General features: G+C 42.1%; 2 protein-coding genes and 1 non-coding gene across 3 annotated transcripts in view; 1 reads left to right on the top strand and 2 right to left on the bottom strand.

The window, feature by feature from the left end:
- Positions 1–211: 211 nt before the first annotated feature.
- On the bottom strand, positions 212–9,014 carry GPR75 (G protein-coupled receptor 75). Its single transcript, XM_031467024.2, has 2 exons — positions 8,794–9,014; positions 212–4,533 (listed from the first exon to the last, which is right to left on the bottom strand). Exon 2 carries the CDS (start codon positions 4,435–4,437, stop codon positions 2,815–2,817), a length of 1,623 nt encoding a protein of 540 aa, XP_031322884.1. The 5' UTR covers positions 4,438–4,533; positions 8,794–9,014; the 3' UTR covers positions 212–2,814.
- Positions 9,015–11,980: 2,966 nt separating this feature from the next.
- LOC116157559 (U6 spliceosomal RNA) lies at positions 11,981–12,088 on the top strand. Its single transcript, XR_004141689.2, has one exon. It is a non-coding gene; the product is annotated as a U6 spliceosomal RNA (small nuclear RNA).
- Positions 12,089–12,385: 297 nt separating this feature from the next.
- PSME4 (proteasome activator subunit 4) overlaps positions 12,386–15,947 on the bottom strand; it is an 85,335-nt gene continuing 81,773 nt past the window's right edge. Inside the window, exons 45-47 of the mRNA XM_010990271.3 lie at positions 15,288–15,421; positions 14,409–14,547; positions 12,386–13,951 (exon numbers count right to left, since the gene is read on the bottom strand). Of these exons, the coding sequence (XP_010988573.2) occupies positions 14,413–14,547; positions 15,288–15,421 (269 nt within the window). The 3' untranslated portion in view covers positions 12,386–13,951; positions 14,409–14,412. The remainder of the gene's footprint in view (positions 13,952–14,408; positions 14,548–15,287; positions 15,422–15,947) is intronic.

Genomic DNA, 15,947 nt, shown 5'->3' with positions numbered 1-15,947 from the left:
CTTTTCCCGCTGGGTGAGAAACTTTGTTTAGTAAATATTTAACCTTTGGAGCTACTTATTCTTGGTTATTCTGAGCCTTACTGCCTGCTACAAAATGTGGGCAAACAAGTTATTTCATCTTTCAAGGAAAATTACTCTCTCCCAGCTTCAACACTGGCTATTCTCTGATGGTTTTTAAATGATTGGACAGGAAATTAAGAGTACTGCAGTCTCATGTTCAGAAATGTTAGGATTTTCAGTATTTTTATTTTCCAAACATTAGTTTAAAAGAACATTAAAAGCGTCAGAAATAAAAATCTGACCTAACGGTTAACATCAGAACAATTATAAAATGTCTGAATACATCACATATTTTGCATCACAGTAAAGCATCAATAGAACTAATTAATATACCCTGCTAATTAGTCAAAGTCAACTGAATTCTCAATACTTTTATAAAAGTTCTCATTTTAGCCCTTATGGAGAAGTTACATATGTCTATCTATAGTTTTACCTCCATATAGATATCGGTATAGAGAGACATATATCACTTATGAAGAGACAAGTAATACATATCTGCCTCAGTCTCCACATCTACATATATCCATACACAGACAGAGAGACAGAGACAAATACAGAGGAAGGTGAATAATCTAGCCCACTGTACATGTCATGCAAGTTAATAATTTCTTGATGAGCATAAAGAGACTCAGTACGTCATATGCACATGCTTAGTTTTCTTTATGCTGTAACTTTTAGCTCCCAAAGATGGGGCAAGTCGTCTCAAATGTGAAGGTCACACAGGAAACCTGTCATTGTTAATTTTACAAGTAGAAACTACTTTTTAAAAAAATATTTTATTGAGTCACATTTAAAATGCCTGGCCAAAAAAGAGAGATAGGCCTTAAAAAGTGTGAAATATCTTCTTGATTAATATTATTACTTATGAAGCTGTTTGGCTTATTGAAATAAACACCAGGTTCTGAATTTAGACAAAAGTCTAGTTCCTGATTTACCTCAAGTCTTCAAATGATCTTGGGAGAGAATATTAGATTTCTGAATTCTTCATTAAAAAGAGGTAATACACTAACCTATCTCATGGGAATATTAATAAATGAAAAGTGTTGTATTAAAAATATAAAAGCACAATTGAAATAGGTCATAGTGACTTCCAAAAATAGCATTCAATTACAAAAAAAAAATGAGAGAGTGGATATGTTCTTTTCTGTTATAAAATTGAATAGCAAAAATAAAGGACGAAAGGGAGAGAAGGAAGGTAAGACGAGAGTCCTAAAAGGTGAATTTAAAAACAAAATAAAACCCCTATCTCATACTTAAACCTCAGAAATAGAAATGACTGGTTGATACGGGATGGTAAGCGTTATTAGATGAGGCTGAGCATGGTTCTAGTTGAGTATCACCTGTCTTCTCCATGCCTCCCATGACCTCTGGATTTGGGAACAGCCTGGGAGAGGATGCTATAAATTGAACACCTTCCATCCAAAGGGACAAAGGGCCTTCCAATTTGCAAACAGTTCTTGGATGTAACAATTTATAAAGATAGCTTTTGTATCTTGATGCTCATCGTGTCTAAAAGTTACAGTTCCAAAACTGTACAGAGTTCAAATGCTAACCTTATAATGAAAATATTTTTACATAAAAATATAAGTTGACAGTTGTTATCCTAGGAATCACAGAGTATATAATAAAATTAGTTTTCGGTGTACAAATACTTCATTTGTTTTGCCTTACTGCCCATTTCCAGTTTAAGATTAATGGGAGAGAATTAGCGCAATTAGTCTAACAACAGGTCATGTTAAGAACTTGTCTAATATAGTGATATATAAACAAAGACCAAAGAATTATTTCTAAATAGTTACTTAGGTACTCTTTGTCAGGTTGTTAACCACCATTCTTACACAGAAGGAAAGCTTGAATCGAAGCACCCCCATCTCATCCCTATGCCTTCTTAGGCAATAACCACGACCACCTCACACATACAAGAGCCTAGCCCGCTTCCCAGAGAGCAGCACCCTGGTGAGATGACTCTCCCAGGAAGAGCATCCCTCTGCTGCAGATGCAGTCCTCTTCACTAGGATTCTTGGATCAGATCATTCCAAAATAGAACAATTCATTTTTAGCAAGCAAAAATTGCTTTCTTTTTAAAAGAACTATATAGCTACTTAATTGACACAAAGTAATAATGTCTCTAACAAGAAATGGTAATTATCACAATACTCTATTCTTGGTTGACTGTCGTATGCAAGGAAAGTACCTAATGCTTGTGTTCTTTTGGTAAGGATAGTTTTAGATAATACATTTCTGATTTTCTGCTTTAACAATGTAATATTTGTTCCAGTAAGCCTGCTACCAAAAAAAGCATATTGTTCCCCATTTCAACACTTCAATCAAAATTTACAATTCAATAAAAATAACACAGAAAAGACAATACCTTCACATTCTTTAAAAAAAATCCAACTCATATTTACTTTGAAGATCCAGAACACTGACTCAAATGATCATCAGTTCATTCCCAGCTTTAATACAGTAGCATGATCATTCCCTGGCATCTATTTAAAGGTTTAGTACAAAAGGTTGGAGCACAGATCCGGGTAAGAAACTAAATAATAAACTTTTACATCAATTATTAAATTGTTAAGAAAACACAAAGCAAATCAACAGATGCTAACACATCAGACAAAAGAAAATCCTAAGTGCCAACTGTTCGGGTGAATCGTTAAGTTTTGATCTACTACTGTTCTCACAAAATTAAAAAACAATCAATTTGTATCAGAAACAAAAGCAGTTTACGTCAGACTCTCTGGCCTCTCTGGGCTACACAGAGGGGACTGGAATCTGCTTGGCTGAAGTGCGGTCACACTCTTGCATTAAATCATTGGTGGTGTGATAATGCATGGCGATGTATGAATTGGCAAATCCAAAGGCGTTCACCGGCTGTAAGTTATGCGGGATGCTCTCTTCCTGGGATGGGCTGCTGTTGTAGATACTGTAGTACGGTTCGATCCGAGTGTTGATGGGGGTTGAGCTGCTCTGACCATAGTGCTGATGTCCAGCAGACATCTTCGGACTGACCACACTTTCCTTCGAATGACTTGGGCCACAAGCCTGGTCCACAAATTTCTTCTGGGGCTTTGGAGACAGCATGTAGGCAGAGTTTGTCTCATGATGGGAGGATTTGTTCCTGTTGACTTCGAGGTTCCCTTTTCCCATGGCTCGAAGTCGAGTCTTCTGTTTGCAGCAGAAAACACCCAGGCCTACATACCGGAGGCACCAGAGAACTTTCCTTCTCAGCCCTGCACTGTTTCGAGAATATATAAAAGGGTTTAATCCTGACTTGAAAAATATAAGAGTGAATCCAAAGAGTTCAAACTGGTAAAGGATGAAGCTCCCGTTGCTCGAGAGAACCACCTGCACCAAGGAAATCCCCAGCGGAAGACAGCACACCAGGACCGACAGCACGATGACCACACAGGTGACCACCGCCTTAGAATCCTTAGCCGTGGAGAGATTGACAGCTGACACCAGCTGCAGCCGGCTGGCTGCAGGGGTTGGCAGCTGGTTGGGACTCTTGGTGTATCCGTGGGTCTGAACGTGCTGCAGTTTGTTGTAATTCTGGTTCCTGTACAGAGCCGGCATGGCGCACTGGATGGGGTCTCCACCTCCCTTCGCCGGGGCCCCCATGAAAGGCTGGTGTCTGGAAGCATCCACTGTGATCACGGGGGGGCACTTTCTGACTTGAGCATTTTTCCGCAGGGTCTGAGCAATCATGATGTAAGAGACAGAGACCACAGCCACACAGAAGGTGAAGTCGACCACGTAGAGAGACAGGATGGCTTTCCCTTCTCCGGCAATCAGACTGGACATGGGAAGGCAGAGGTGCGACTTGCTGGTTTTTAGGGTGGCCAAGGTGGCAAGGGTGAAACTGGTGGCCCAGAGAAGCAGAGTGAGGAGCAGGGTGCAGGGAAAGAAGGCCGAGCGATTCGGCTGCTTGCCCAGCACCATGCGGAGCCGGTGCAGGGCGATCACCGCCACTGTCTTGAGGGACATGATGATGAAGCCAGAGCTGGTGAGATGAAAGGTGAAGCAGAAAGCGTCTGGGATGCTCCTGGCTGAGCTGAAGAACAACACGAAAGTGAACATGGGGGCCGTCACGCCACAAATGAAGAGGTCACAGAAGGACAGGTTCAGGATCATGAAATCAAAGTTGGTTCTGAATTTCCTAAAGGCTGGATCAAAGAAGGACAAGAAGACAATGAAGTTGCCGTAGGAGCCCAGGCAGAAGATGACTGCGAGTAGAAAGGTACAGGTCACCAAGGTGGCCGTGTGGATGAGGTCCTGGAGGTCCTCCTGCAGAGCAGTGCTGTTTCCTCCCTGGGAGTGAGGCACATGTAGCAGGGTGCTGTTGGGAGCATCCTGGAGGTGGTCTGTTGAGTTCATCTTCAGAGAGATGACTCTTCCTTCTGTGGGAAGGGAGTCAGGGCCTCAACTCACAGATGAGCGATATCTGACAAAGGAGGCCCAAGGCAGAAAAGCCTGCACACAAAAATGCACACCCAGAAACAGAAAGGAATTAATGGAGAAAGCAGACTGGTCTCAGGAGCTTTTACAAAAGCTCTAGGATTTTTCAGCTCTGACCCTGTGCCTGGAAAGCATTTCTCCTCTCAAAGCCCAACACAGAAAAGACACAGACACCTCAGAATACATTCATACAGCTAGTTTTAGCTTTTATGACACAGTGGTTTCAAGCTAGTTTAAGCATCGCCTGGAGAGAGGGTTAAAAAGGCAGATTCCTGGGTGTCACCCCTTGAGATTGTGACTGAAGGGTAGGTGTACAGATGTACAGAAACACCCTGGTGGCGGACACTGGAGACACAGGAACATAACTTCTCCACCAAGAGATCACAATCCAGTTGGAGGAGATCAACCTCACGATGTAACGGCAGCCTAATGCAGCAAATCGGCTGACAACAGGGCACTGCGGAAGGGAGAGAGGCTGAATGTAATCCAGCCCAGCATGGACCTGAGAGAGGCTGAGGGGTGAGGAGGAGCTCGCTGGGTGAAAGGTGAGCGGAAGGCAGTGGGGGATGGACAGGCGGGGAGAAGGGGAGTAGGCCTTTGCAGCAGGATTGAGGCAAGAAATAGCATGTGCTTGACATATGAGCAAGAGGGTATCATTGGCGGATGCTGTGGCCCTTTGTAGAACTCTCACAAATCACTAACAAATCCCATTTTTTTCCCTAGGAAGAATCCTTTGTTTTCCAGTATTTATATTTTCTTCTCCCTGCTTCTGATTTCTTGGCCAAGTCCATACTTTGCTTTGGAAAAGAACTTTGTATAGGACTACCTTTGAGAGGGAAAACATAGAAGTAATGAAGAGTGTCAGAATTATATTTGAGATTCACAAGGTACAAAGCACCACTTTGTAAACTCTCTGTATAAATGTGAGTCGTCATTATCCCAGCAGGAATATCTTCATGAGGCAAGAGGTATGCACTCAGTCATGCATTCATTCACCTGGCTCACATCTCTCATGTGCACTATATGACAGCTTTATGCTATGCACTGTGGCTGCAAAGATAAGACTCAGCCTGTGTTTTCAAAGAGTAACTTTTTTCTTCTTGCTCCTTTCTTTCTTAACCTTTTCTTCCCCTCCATTTTGCGATATTTGACGTAGTACACTCACACAATCTTTTGTTCCAAATCCCAAAGCCCTGTGTAGCCTGGTGCCTACCCTGCTCCCAAAGATGCTTCCGGTGGTCCAGCTTAAGTTGTTCCTGGGAGACTGGTGCAATGCTCTGGGCAACCAAAAAGAATTTGCTTTAATCCAGCATTTTAGGAATAACCAGTGGCATTGGGGAGGTCCAGGGGTGATGTTCAGAATATTTAACCACTAACTCCACCTGGGTCTCAGAGGCCTCCAGCTGTGCCAGGGGTTAACCCTTTAGTTGCTGGATCATGGGGTGAAGAGGAAGGGGCCAGGTCAGTGAGGGATTACCGGGAGCGCCAAGCAGGAGCTATGGACCACCCAATATAGAAGTCTCTCAGCATTCAATAACAAGTACAGCTGTGCCAGAGAGGATCAGACAAATTCCAGTCCTGGGGAGATCCATGTAACTAACTGGTATCCTTCCTGAAGGAAGAAGATAACCTCTTCCACATTCTCAGAGGTCAAACAGAACAGATCATGACAATATCATGAATTTCTCCACTGGGAAGTGAGACGAACTTTTCTGTACTTTCCTTATAAAAGTTCTATGAGAGAAAAATTAAATCCTGATCTTCTGTTTCTTGATGATTAGAATTAAAAAACAGTAATAATGGATAGCTTTTTGTTTTCACTTAAAGACTGTGTACCCATTTCTGAACCCTTTTTGATACCTACGTAGTGGGGGAAAAAAACACTTTTACTGTTTGCTTTTCTAATTGTTAATTGGAGGATTCTGGTTAACCGATGAAAAAAGAAGTAAGAGAGAAAATCCAATTTGTGGACACAGGAAGGGCAGAAAGGTGATAATATTATTTGTACCAAATTCCCCTGACCCTGAAGGGCTCCCTCTTTGTAAGTAGGGAGATGAACAGGGGTGAAGAGGAAAGCAGGAATTTGGTCTGGGGAAATTAAAAGGATGAAATCTGGAATTAGGATGCTAAGAGAAATATTGAGTAAGCGGGTAATAATGAAGACATGGGTGATGGAATTTATGAAGACCCCAGGCTGGGAGATATATGGAAAGGGAGTTGTCAAGGGGAAAATGGAATGTGAGGCACCAACATTAGTCAAGGATAAGAGGCAGGAGGGGGAAAAAAAGATTTGGAGGAGCTGAGGGACAACTTTCACTTCCTGTCCGTTATAATTTTTCAATTAATTTAAAATTTTTCAATAGATTAAGAAAAAGGAGAATTCTAGGTCAGGAATATAATGATCAGTATCATTATGTTAACATTACTCAGTGATTATGATATGCCATGCACTCAATGTTCCACACTTTAAACTTACTGAATTCTTACAACAACCATGAGATAGTATAATTAACCTCCATTTTGCAGATGAGGATAGTGAGCCCCTCTCTTAAAGGCGTAGAGCATGGATTTGAACCTAAGCAGTTGCTCTCTAAAGCCCACACTCCACCGTGCTAAACAGAACAGCAATCAAGGCAGGGAACCCCAGGTCAGAAAAGAGTTACAGCTGCTATAATTCATTGGGTGGTTATTGTGTATCTACCTGGCACTTCTACTAGAAGTTTCACATATACTATCAAACTTTATTTCACTGTCATTATAATCCTATGAAGTAGGATTGCAATCACTTCCCAACTCAAAGTTCCTGGAGCCCAAAATTTGAATGCAGATATACGTATACATACTACTGTGTACCCTTTTTGGCAGGGTTGATAATTATGGTTTTGGTATAAAGTAACTATAAATCATTCTGATTGGGATAATTAGGGAAAAAGGAAGGAATCAGAGAATGGGAAGAAAAAGCAGAAGACAGAACAGAAGTAAACGTTTTGGCAGAGAAACTTTGGAAACAATAAGAAAATGGAGAGAAAGTAAACCCAGGTATTATTTCTGAGAAAGAGGAGGCTGAGATGACAATTTGGGACAAAGCTATGATGGCAGAACTATAAAACTCAGTGATTTGGGGAGGGCGGGTAAATGAATACCTATTCACTACTTACTCCTAAATGTTAAATAAAGGTTCCCAACATTGGTTTCAATGCAAGCATACAAGATACTCTTTATCTCTAGGACCATAAATAGTTGCTGGAAGATGTGATTAAGGTAATAAAATCAGAAAAATTTTAAGTTGCAACTCCAGTCTTAAGGCTTATTAGCCACAGTAAAATAGAATGAATTTATATCATATGCATTTTGTTACAACTAAAGAGGAGAGATCCTAACTAGTAAGCAAGGAATATTAAGTGAAAATTTACTGTACAGCAGTGATGCCTCATTCCGATGTGTGAAACGCCTCTGATAGTGTGCTGTCTTAATATTTTAGTACATATTAAAACATTTTCTACGAACTTTTACAAGTCAACTCACGACCTGGACTCTTCCAACTAATTTTTTTTTAAACCTCACAATGCCTTCAATTCCTTGAGGGCAGGCATTTTCAGAGTCTAACCCTCAAAAGAGAACAAGGTTTTGTAATATTGTTATTCGCACTGAATTTGTATTAATCAGGAAAAACCCCAGGGAAGTTAAATGACTTATCCAAGGTCACTAAGATTCAAGCCAGATTTATCTGATTTCAGAGATCATGCTCTTTCGCCGCAGCTGAACTACATACTGAAACCCGGTGCAGCTGATGAGGTAGGGTAGGGTCAGTGGATGAGGGAGATGGGGCGGCTGCGGAGAACCCCCAGTCTGAGGATGTAGTGGGAGGCTGCTGGGAGGGACTGTCGACCTCCGTCAGGGGTTGGCGAGGGATAGGCGCTCCCTGGGCTGGGTAAGGTTAGGTAAGGAGGGCCTAGCCGGGTCCAGGGAATCTTGTAAAAGATTCCGAAAAGGGTCGCCAGGGTGAGGAGGGCTCAGCCAGAGCATGGGCGGTGGGGGAGGGGTGCCACAGGCCCGGGGGAGCCCCGAAGCCGGCAGGGCAGGGGCGACATGGCTTCCCCGCAGGCCGCGCCAGGGGCGCAGGGGCGCAGGGCCACAGGGGCGCAGGGCCGCAGGTGCGAGGCGGCCGGGCCTAGACCCGCGCAGCCGCCTTCTCGCTCGCCCTCCGGATTCTCGTGGCCCGGCCCTCCCGGTCCCCGCGGGGTGGTCCTCCTCTAGGGGCCCGAGGCCTCTCACCTGCCTGGTGGCCGTAGCGCCGCCCCTCCTCCACCATCTCGCAGCCGGGACCCCAGCTCCGCCCGCCGCCGGGGATGATGCAGGGCTCGAGGCATCATCGCCATCGCCGCCGCCTCCGCGCATCCTGGGAGCCGCGGCGAGCCGGGGGCGCGGAGGCGCAGTCACGGAGCCGTGGAGGGCGCCGCCCCCTTGGCCGGACACTCCGGCTCCGCGCCCCGCCTGCCCCCGCCGCCTCGCGGGCCTCCCCGTGCCCTCGTGCCCCGCCGCTCCCGCCGCCCGGTGTCGTCCTCCGCGCCGCGCGAGGTGTCTCTCAGGCGCGGCGTCTTGCCGCTCGGGGAGTGGGGGCTCCCTGAGGCTGACAAGAGCTGACAGACGGAGGAAGAGGGGGCGAGCGGGCTGGGTGGAGAGGAGAGCACAGGTAGGGGCACGGATGGCGCACAGCCACCCGTGGCGGCCGCGAACAGGGCTGGACGGCGGCTTCACGTAGGCCTTCGTGGGGTCTGGACCTCCCTACGCGTCTGGCCGACCCGCCGCCCACCTCGCCTCATTCCGGGGCGTCCAAGTCCGCCTGCCTAGCGCCTCTCTGCGCTGCAGCTAATACGTTCCCTCCTAGATTCAACTGGCGTCGTGCAGTTTGGTATTTTGAGACACAGAATTTGTAAATCAAGTCATTTTTTAACAGAATTTAAATCAAACCAACTTTAACTTAATGTAAAACAAAACGACTACACATTTTTTTTCCTTCTCTCAGCTCTCTGAAAGTATTAACGAATTTACTGAGGGAACCCAGCAAGGGGAATAACTACTAGGAAACAAATGCAAAGTAGAAAGACACTACCCATTCACATAAAATAACCAAGCCAAGAAATCACAGACACTATTTAATGCTGTGTTGAATGTATATTATCTTGAAAAGCAATGACGCTATGTTACACAGCTAATTTTAGTAAGCAATAAGCTACCTATCTCTTTCTTCTAAAGTCCAAAATAATGAACTCATAAAATGGGTTTAATTTTAGTCTCAGGGGTTATCAAGTAGCATTCCTAAGTGTTTGCTATTCTAGGTACAAAAGAGAGCCAGTTAAACTCTGTACTCCTTCAGTGTCCCAACCTGGGTAATTAAGATCTTAGTACTTTCCTCCACGTATTGCCAGAAAACCCAGAAGATTCTGTTCAAGTGAAATACTTAAGAGTATTGCTACTGAAATCTCCATTTTGGCCAATAGTTTATCCTTTTAAACAGAACCATTTGGTACCAAGTTCCAAAGAATTTTATTTATGCATATAACTTATTTTTCCCAGTTCCCCCCTTGCTTTCGAGAAAATTAAGAGGGCTGGCCAAATTATGAAATAGACATTCAGTCCAGGAGTTGACAATGCTATCAGAATTTAGAAATAACTTCAGTTGTAATCTGTGTTGTCAGTAACGGTGACTTAGGCCTTAGGAAAAAAAGAAAAGAAGACCATTAGTATTTAGAGTGGAGTTAGCATTCAGAGTGGCAAAGTTATATCCCTCTGCATGTCAATTAGCTACTGCATAAGTAATTGCCTCCACTTCCAGGCATGTGGCCACAATACAGGAGGAGATTACAATAGGTTTGGGCTGGAATGCCACCATTAGAGTTACACCTATGGGAGAAATTATCTCATATTGAATAAACAATTCACAAGTTGTTAAAAGGATTCTAGAGATCTAGAAGAGGAAATCAGGAACCACCAAAGTTTCAGAGCTAGTTAGGACCAGCAACAAGGCTAAGACTACAATTAGGTCTACAAAATGTACCAGCAGTGTGTCAAGTTGGAAAGAACATTGGTTTAGTAGTCAAAAAATGGAAAATATGCAAATAAACAGGGCTGACTATAAACATGTTAAAATATGAATAGGCTATCAATTTGCAGGGAAACCACCATTCTAATACACACTATCAATGACAATGCAAATTGACACATGTACTTTGAGAAGAACATCAGATCTATTCAGATGTTTAGATTGACCTAAAAATCTCATTCCCTGGAATTTATCCAAAGGAAATACTTGAGGAAAAGAAAACAGTTTTAAGCATGAAGATATGAAAATGTTCACTGCAGTGTGTCTGTAGTAGAGAAATTGAAAACAACCTTGATGTTCAACAATGGGGGAATGCTTAGTTACATTAACAAGACAAATGATCTTTGGCCACAAAAATAATAACCATGAAGGCTATGTAGAAAGAGTTAATTTTTCCAGTAAGACAAAACTCCTCACTGGTCCTTTGTGGCCATACTCCTAATCATTCACATTAAGGGAATAGGTGGGTAAATTTTCTCTCAAATTATCAAACAATCTGCAAAGTCTTTTTTTTTAAAGGATCCATTCTGAAACTAAAGATATTTATTGGCTCTTACAACATCAAAGATACAGACTTTCTCCTCCCCTCACTTCCCAACACTCACTTTCCCCCATCCTGCAGGCCACCTAGAAACTGACCTTGATTCTGTCTTCCAGGCCCAACCAAGCTGAGACTTCAAAACACTCGTCTGCCTTCACACATTGCCTTCCCTTAAACACTGTTCCTGCTGTGGTTCCCTGTTCTTTTGAATGCAACATCCATTTAAGAACTGTCTTAGACAACTGTTGCCATCCATCCCTTTTCTCTCCCACCCCCCTTTCATTTTTGAAAATATTAGTAGAAAACTTACGGAATTAAATGATTCACAGTATAATCAGATTGGGGTATCAAAGTAATAAGCAACTTCTAAGCCTGGTATCAGAATCACTTGGGGCACGTTAAAAATTCAGATTAAGAAACACTCTTTTTAAGGTGCAGAGTGTGCCTCAGGAATCTTCACCAGTGGTCCTCCATCCTGGCTGCAGGAGTGAAGTGTTAGGGAACTTTTGTAAGATGCTGATGCCTGAGCCCCAACCAGAGATATTCTGATTGAGGAACGCAGTAGGTTCCCATTATTGCACTTTAGGAACTTGCTAAGGCAGAGTTTCAAATAGCTTAGTTAGGAAAAGCCGGAGTGGTCAATGTAACATAAAGCCTCACTACTCAGTGTGGTTTCCGGACTAGGCATCAGTATCATGAGCTGGGAGCATGAATTAAAATTCACATTTTAACAAAATCCTCATGTGATTCTCATCAATTTGAAGACTCGTCTAGATCAGTGCTATCCAACTTTCTTTGATGATGAAAACATTCACCTGGTGCTCACTTCGGCAAGTACATATACTAAAATTGGAACGATACAGAGAAGATTAGCATGGCCCCTGTGCAAGGATGACAGGCAAATTCGTGAAGCATTCCATATTTAAAAAAAAAAAAAAAAGCATTCACTTGTGCTATTCAGTAGGGTAAACACCAGCCACAGGTAGCTAATAAGCACGTGAAATGTGGTGAGTGAAGACTGAGGAATTTTTAATTTAACTTAAATGTAATAAATAGTCACAGGTGGCTATGAGCTACTGTACTGGGCAGGTCTGATCTAAATAGTTCATTCTGGTCAGAGGGCATGAATTTATGGATCCAGATCCATCAACGCAAAAGGAATCTGCGAGAGTCACTGCCAATAGAACTGTCTTCTCCTTGTAATGAAGACAAAAAGCCAGGTGTTAAAAACAATCCATTTATTGAGTTTCAAACTAGTTACACAATTGAAATAATCAGTTTGGCACTACTCTATACAGGCATTATGCCTGTGTATGCTGACACTTAAATACTGTATCAGGACCTCTGCTGGGCTTAGGTCTGTATCGAGTCACTCTGCAAGTAGATACTAAAAAATATACTGTAGTGTTCCTTTAAGGAAGACTGTACAGGGTGTGTTGTAAGATGACATTCACCGACTTGTGAATTACTTGAACCTAGAAGATAACTGGCATTCTATCAATTTGCATAGGCAAACATGTGGCGCTCGCATTTAAAGATGCACACAAAAAGTTACATAAAAATTCAGACATTCTAACGATAAATGAACTCAAACAGAAACCCCACACCTTAGCTTTTGTAACATGAAAAGATAAAGAAAATAATTTAAAAACACAAAAAATGGCATTCAATTGGTACAAAAGCCAAAAATCACTATAATAAAGAGCTACATGTGAATCTTTACAAATTAATTACACAGTGGTGGTGTGTAAGAGGTTGCGTCTGTACAAAGTCTTGGCAATGCTATGTCTACAGTTTATACAGTCTTTTACATCTATGTAACATTTATTAAACAAGTCAATTAAATATTAAGACTTATTAGTCTCTCAACGATTCTGCAGGCAAAAAAAAAAAAAAAAAAAAGAAAGAAAAAGGAAAACAAACGGGGAAAAAAAAAAAAGAGAAAAAAAATTACAGAATTTCCACAAACACAGCAGTCCTCCATGAGGTGAAGTATAACAGTTTTCAAAGAGGGTCAAACAATATTGGTGAAGAATACAACCAGTAAAAATCAACCAGTCAGGGTTTTTATTGTTGTTGTTATTTATTTTCAAAATCACACACTGTAAACACACACAACAATCGATCAAAAATTTATTCAGCAAACCCCCGGTTTTTCAGCAATTGCTCTATTACTCAGCACCAAAAACTCCAGCCTGTGGGAAGCACGTGGACACAGAATTCACTTCTGTGTCTTGGTCAAGCAATCCATCAGGTCCTTCGTTGGGTTCAAGACTTGCCCTCCTTTCCTTCCCTCTTCATGGCTCTCCAGACCCAAGGCTCACGAGGCTTCAGATTTATGGCCCACAGCCCTAATACCATCTAAACCCAACAGCCATTTGGAAAGAATTCAGAGTAATTTGAGATGAATGAAATGACAGGACCTGTATGACAGATGGACACTCTCCATTCCAAGTAAACTGTTTCGTAATGAGTTCCTAGACTCTGTCTGGTCTTGGATGCCATGATCATAGTGGGTGATTATTTCTGGTCTGAGACACTGTGGCTTTGTCAGATGCCTCGAAGAAAAGGTGATCAATATTCTGGAAACATTTCTGGGCAAGTTAGGAAATCAAATGGCAGCTGAGAACCTGTGGAACACGGACTAACGAGACCAAACACAGAAACCACCAAAATGACGAGAGCTCAAGAGGGGCAGAGTTTTAAAACCTGCGAAGAGCCACCACCATAGATGATACCTGAGGATCTGGAATTTTTGATGAAAAGAGCTCGAAGTGAGGATTACTCATCTGTATCAAGGAGGAAAAAAAGTTCAATTAGGCAAAAGGACATCCAATTCAAAGAGCCCAAAAAGGAAAATCTTTATTCTACCTATCCCACTAGAAAGGCTTCTGGGTCATTCCTCTCTAATACAGAATGAATAATAAATACTGAAGAATTCAGATGAAATGTTCTCACAACTGTACAGAACCTAGAGTCCCTTGGACAACTCAAAATGTCCAGGCCCCACTCAGGAGGCAACTACGAATATGATCTCCCTTCTTTCATCTAACTGTTCCCAGGCCACTAAGCCCACACATGTATAAAGGTCCGAAAGCAGTCAGTTCTCTGGGAACTTTCTTCCACTGGCCATAGCAAGAGCCATGAGAGAAAAAACTTACAAATACCCACTTCTCAGTTAATCAAACCAGTGACATTTGCCTGAGGATGCCAGGCTTCTTTAAACTCTGAACTGTGCTGCCTTACCTTTCTATGCATAATAGCAGGGTGACACAAGGAGGTCAGTGAGAACGAGCAGCTGGTCGTCAGTGAATTGCTGTTTGTGTTCTTGCCAGTTGTCATGGTGTGTCCTTCGGAAATTGGATAAGGTCTTTTTTACGGTCATCTGTAGGGTAGGCAACCCACATACACTTTATTTTAACCTCTCCAGGGTTATATTTAGAATACCTTCAGCTAATTAACAATCCTTCTTGACTTCAGAACCTGACACTTCACTGAGTGCTACAAAACCAATAAACCAATCTTACTTCGAAAAGCCACCAAGCCCACTTCTTTAGAATTTATCACTAGCTGCACTTAAGTGACTAGAACTTACACCACATTATCAAACCAGTTTCAATATACACTTAACATCTGTTTATCAAAGTGAAAAGGACAAAGCATTGGCCTTCCAAGTTGTTTAATTTAGGAACACAGATGTTCACTAAATAATACCATCACAATTTCCTGTTTAATATTAACTCCCAGTTAAGATACTTCCTAAATATACAATGCTAGTGAAATATAAGCATAAAATTTAACTATCCTGACAATACTGACAATACTTCCACTGGACTGGGACTGATAAAAGCTATGGTAATTTCAAAAAAAAAAAAAAAAAAGATGAAGCAGCAGCTGTGGTACTATCCTTGCTACCAAAAGACCTCAAATAAACAAGGTAGCAAAGTCTCTGCAAGATTTTAGTAATTATGGATGAGTAGACGTGGCTCTGGCAGAGGCAGTGGTAGCAGCAGCTTTATCAAAGCAGAAGATCCAGAGTATATAGGAAACTATCAGTATAAATGGTTTCTTACAAAACATCATGGATAACATGTGTGCAGAGAAACTAACAAGGAAGCACTTTACCTCAATAGGCTGAGGATCATTCAGATGTGCACTGAGATTCATAAGGAGCTGGGGCATCCAGGTGGGAACATCATAAGGACTAGAGAGAACACATGCACCGAGTCCTAGCACCCCAGCATGGCGCTTCACCAACTCTGCAAAGGAAACAGCAGTATTTGTGCAAATATTCACAGGACTCTACTGCACTTGCTACAGTGAAATGAGTTCTCCATTATGCTAGTTATTTTCAATGTGTGAATTTCTGCATTTAAAATGAACTGGCCTGCATACATATCAAAGACAATTTTGAGGCTAAACTAAAAACACCCTCTGTCCCTCAATGACAGCATAATTATATTTAGGTCAGAAATGTGTCATATATTTGGTAAAACTCACACAGTAATGCCATTTTTGATAAATTCATATCACATGTGAATGTGCAATCCCTGATCCAAAAATAATCACCAATCAAAATTAGATCTTACTTTTCTGGATGTGACTACCCTCCACATGCATCAATTCATCAGGTAAACACACCATATATGTGGAATGTCTGTAGTTCTCAAAATAGAACTGCAATGTGTCTGAATTCCAAAGGGTCTCTATTCTTCCTTTTTAGGATAGAAGTTGCGATAAAGTGCTTCCAAATTCTCACTGTTTTTTAATAAATATGTGTGTATG

The sequence above is a fragment of the Camelus dromedarius genome, chromosome 15 (assembly GCF_036321535.1).
Source record: "Camelus dromedarius isolate mCamDro1 chromosome 15, mCamDro1.pat, whole genome shotgun sequence".
In the NCBI taxonomy this organism is placed as follows: Eukaryota; Metazoa; Chordata; class Mammalia; order Artiodactyla; family Camelidae; genus Camelus; species Camelus dromedarius.
Note: the sequence above shows the minus strand (reverse complement) of the source record. Positions and strands in the feature narration are given on the sequence as shown.

Bases quoted from the DNA above. Each gene is read 5' to 3' on its own strand.
- GPR75 (XM_031467024.2), bottom strand. From the start codon at position 4,437: ATGAACTCAACAGACCACCTCCAGGATGCTCCCAACAGCACCCTGCTA.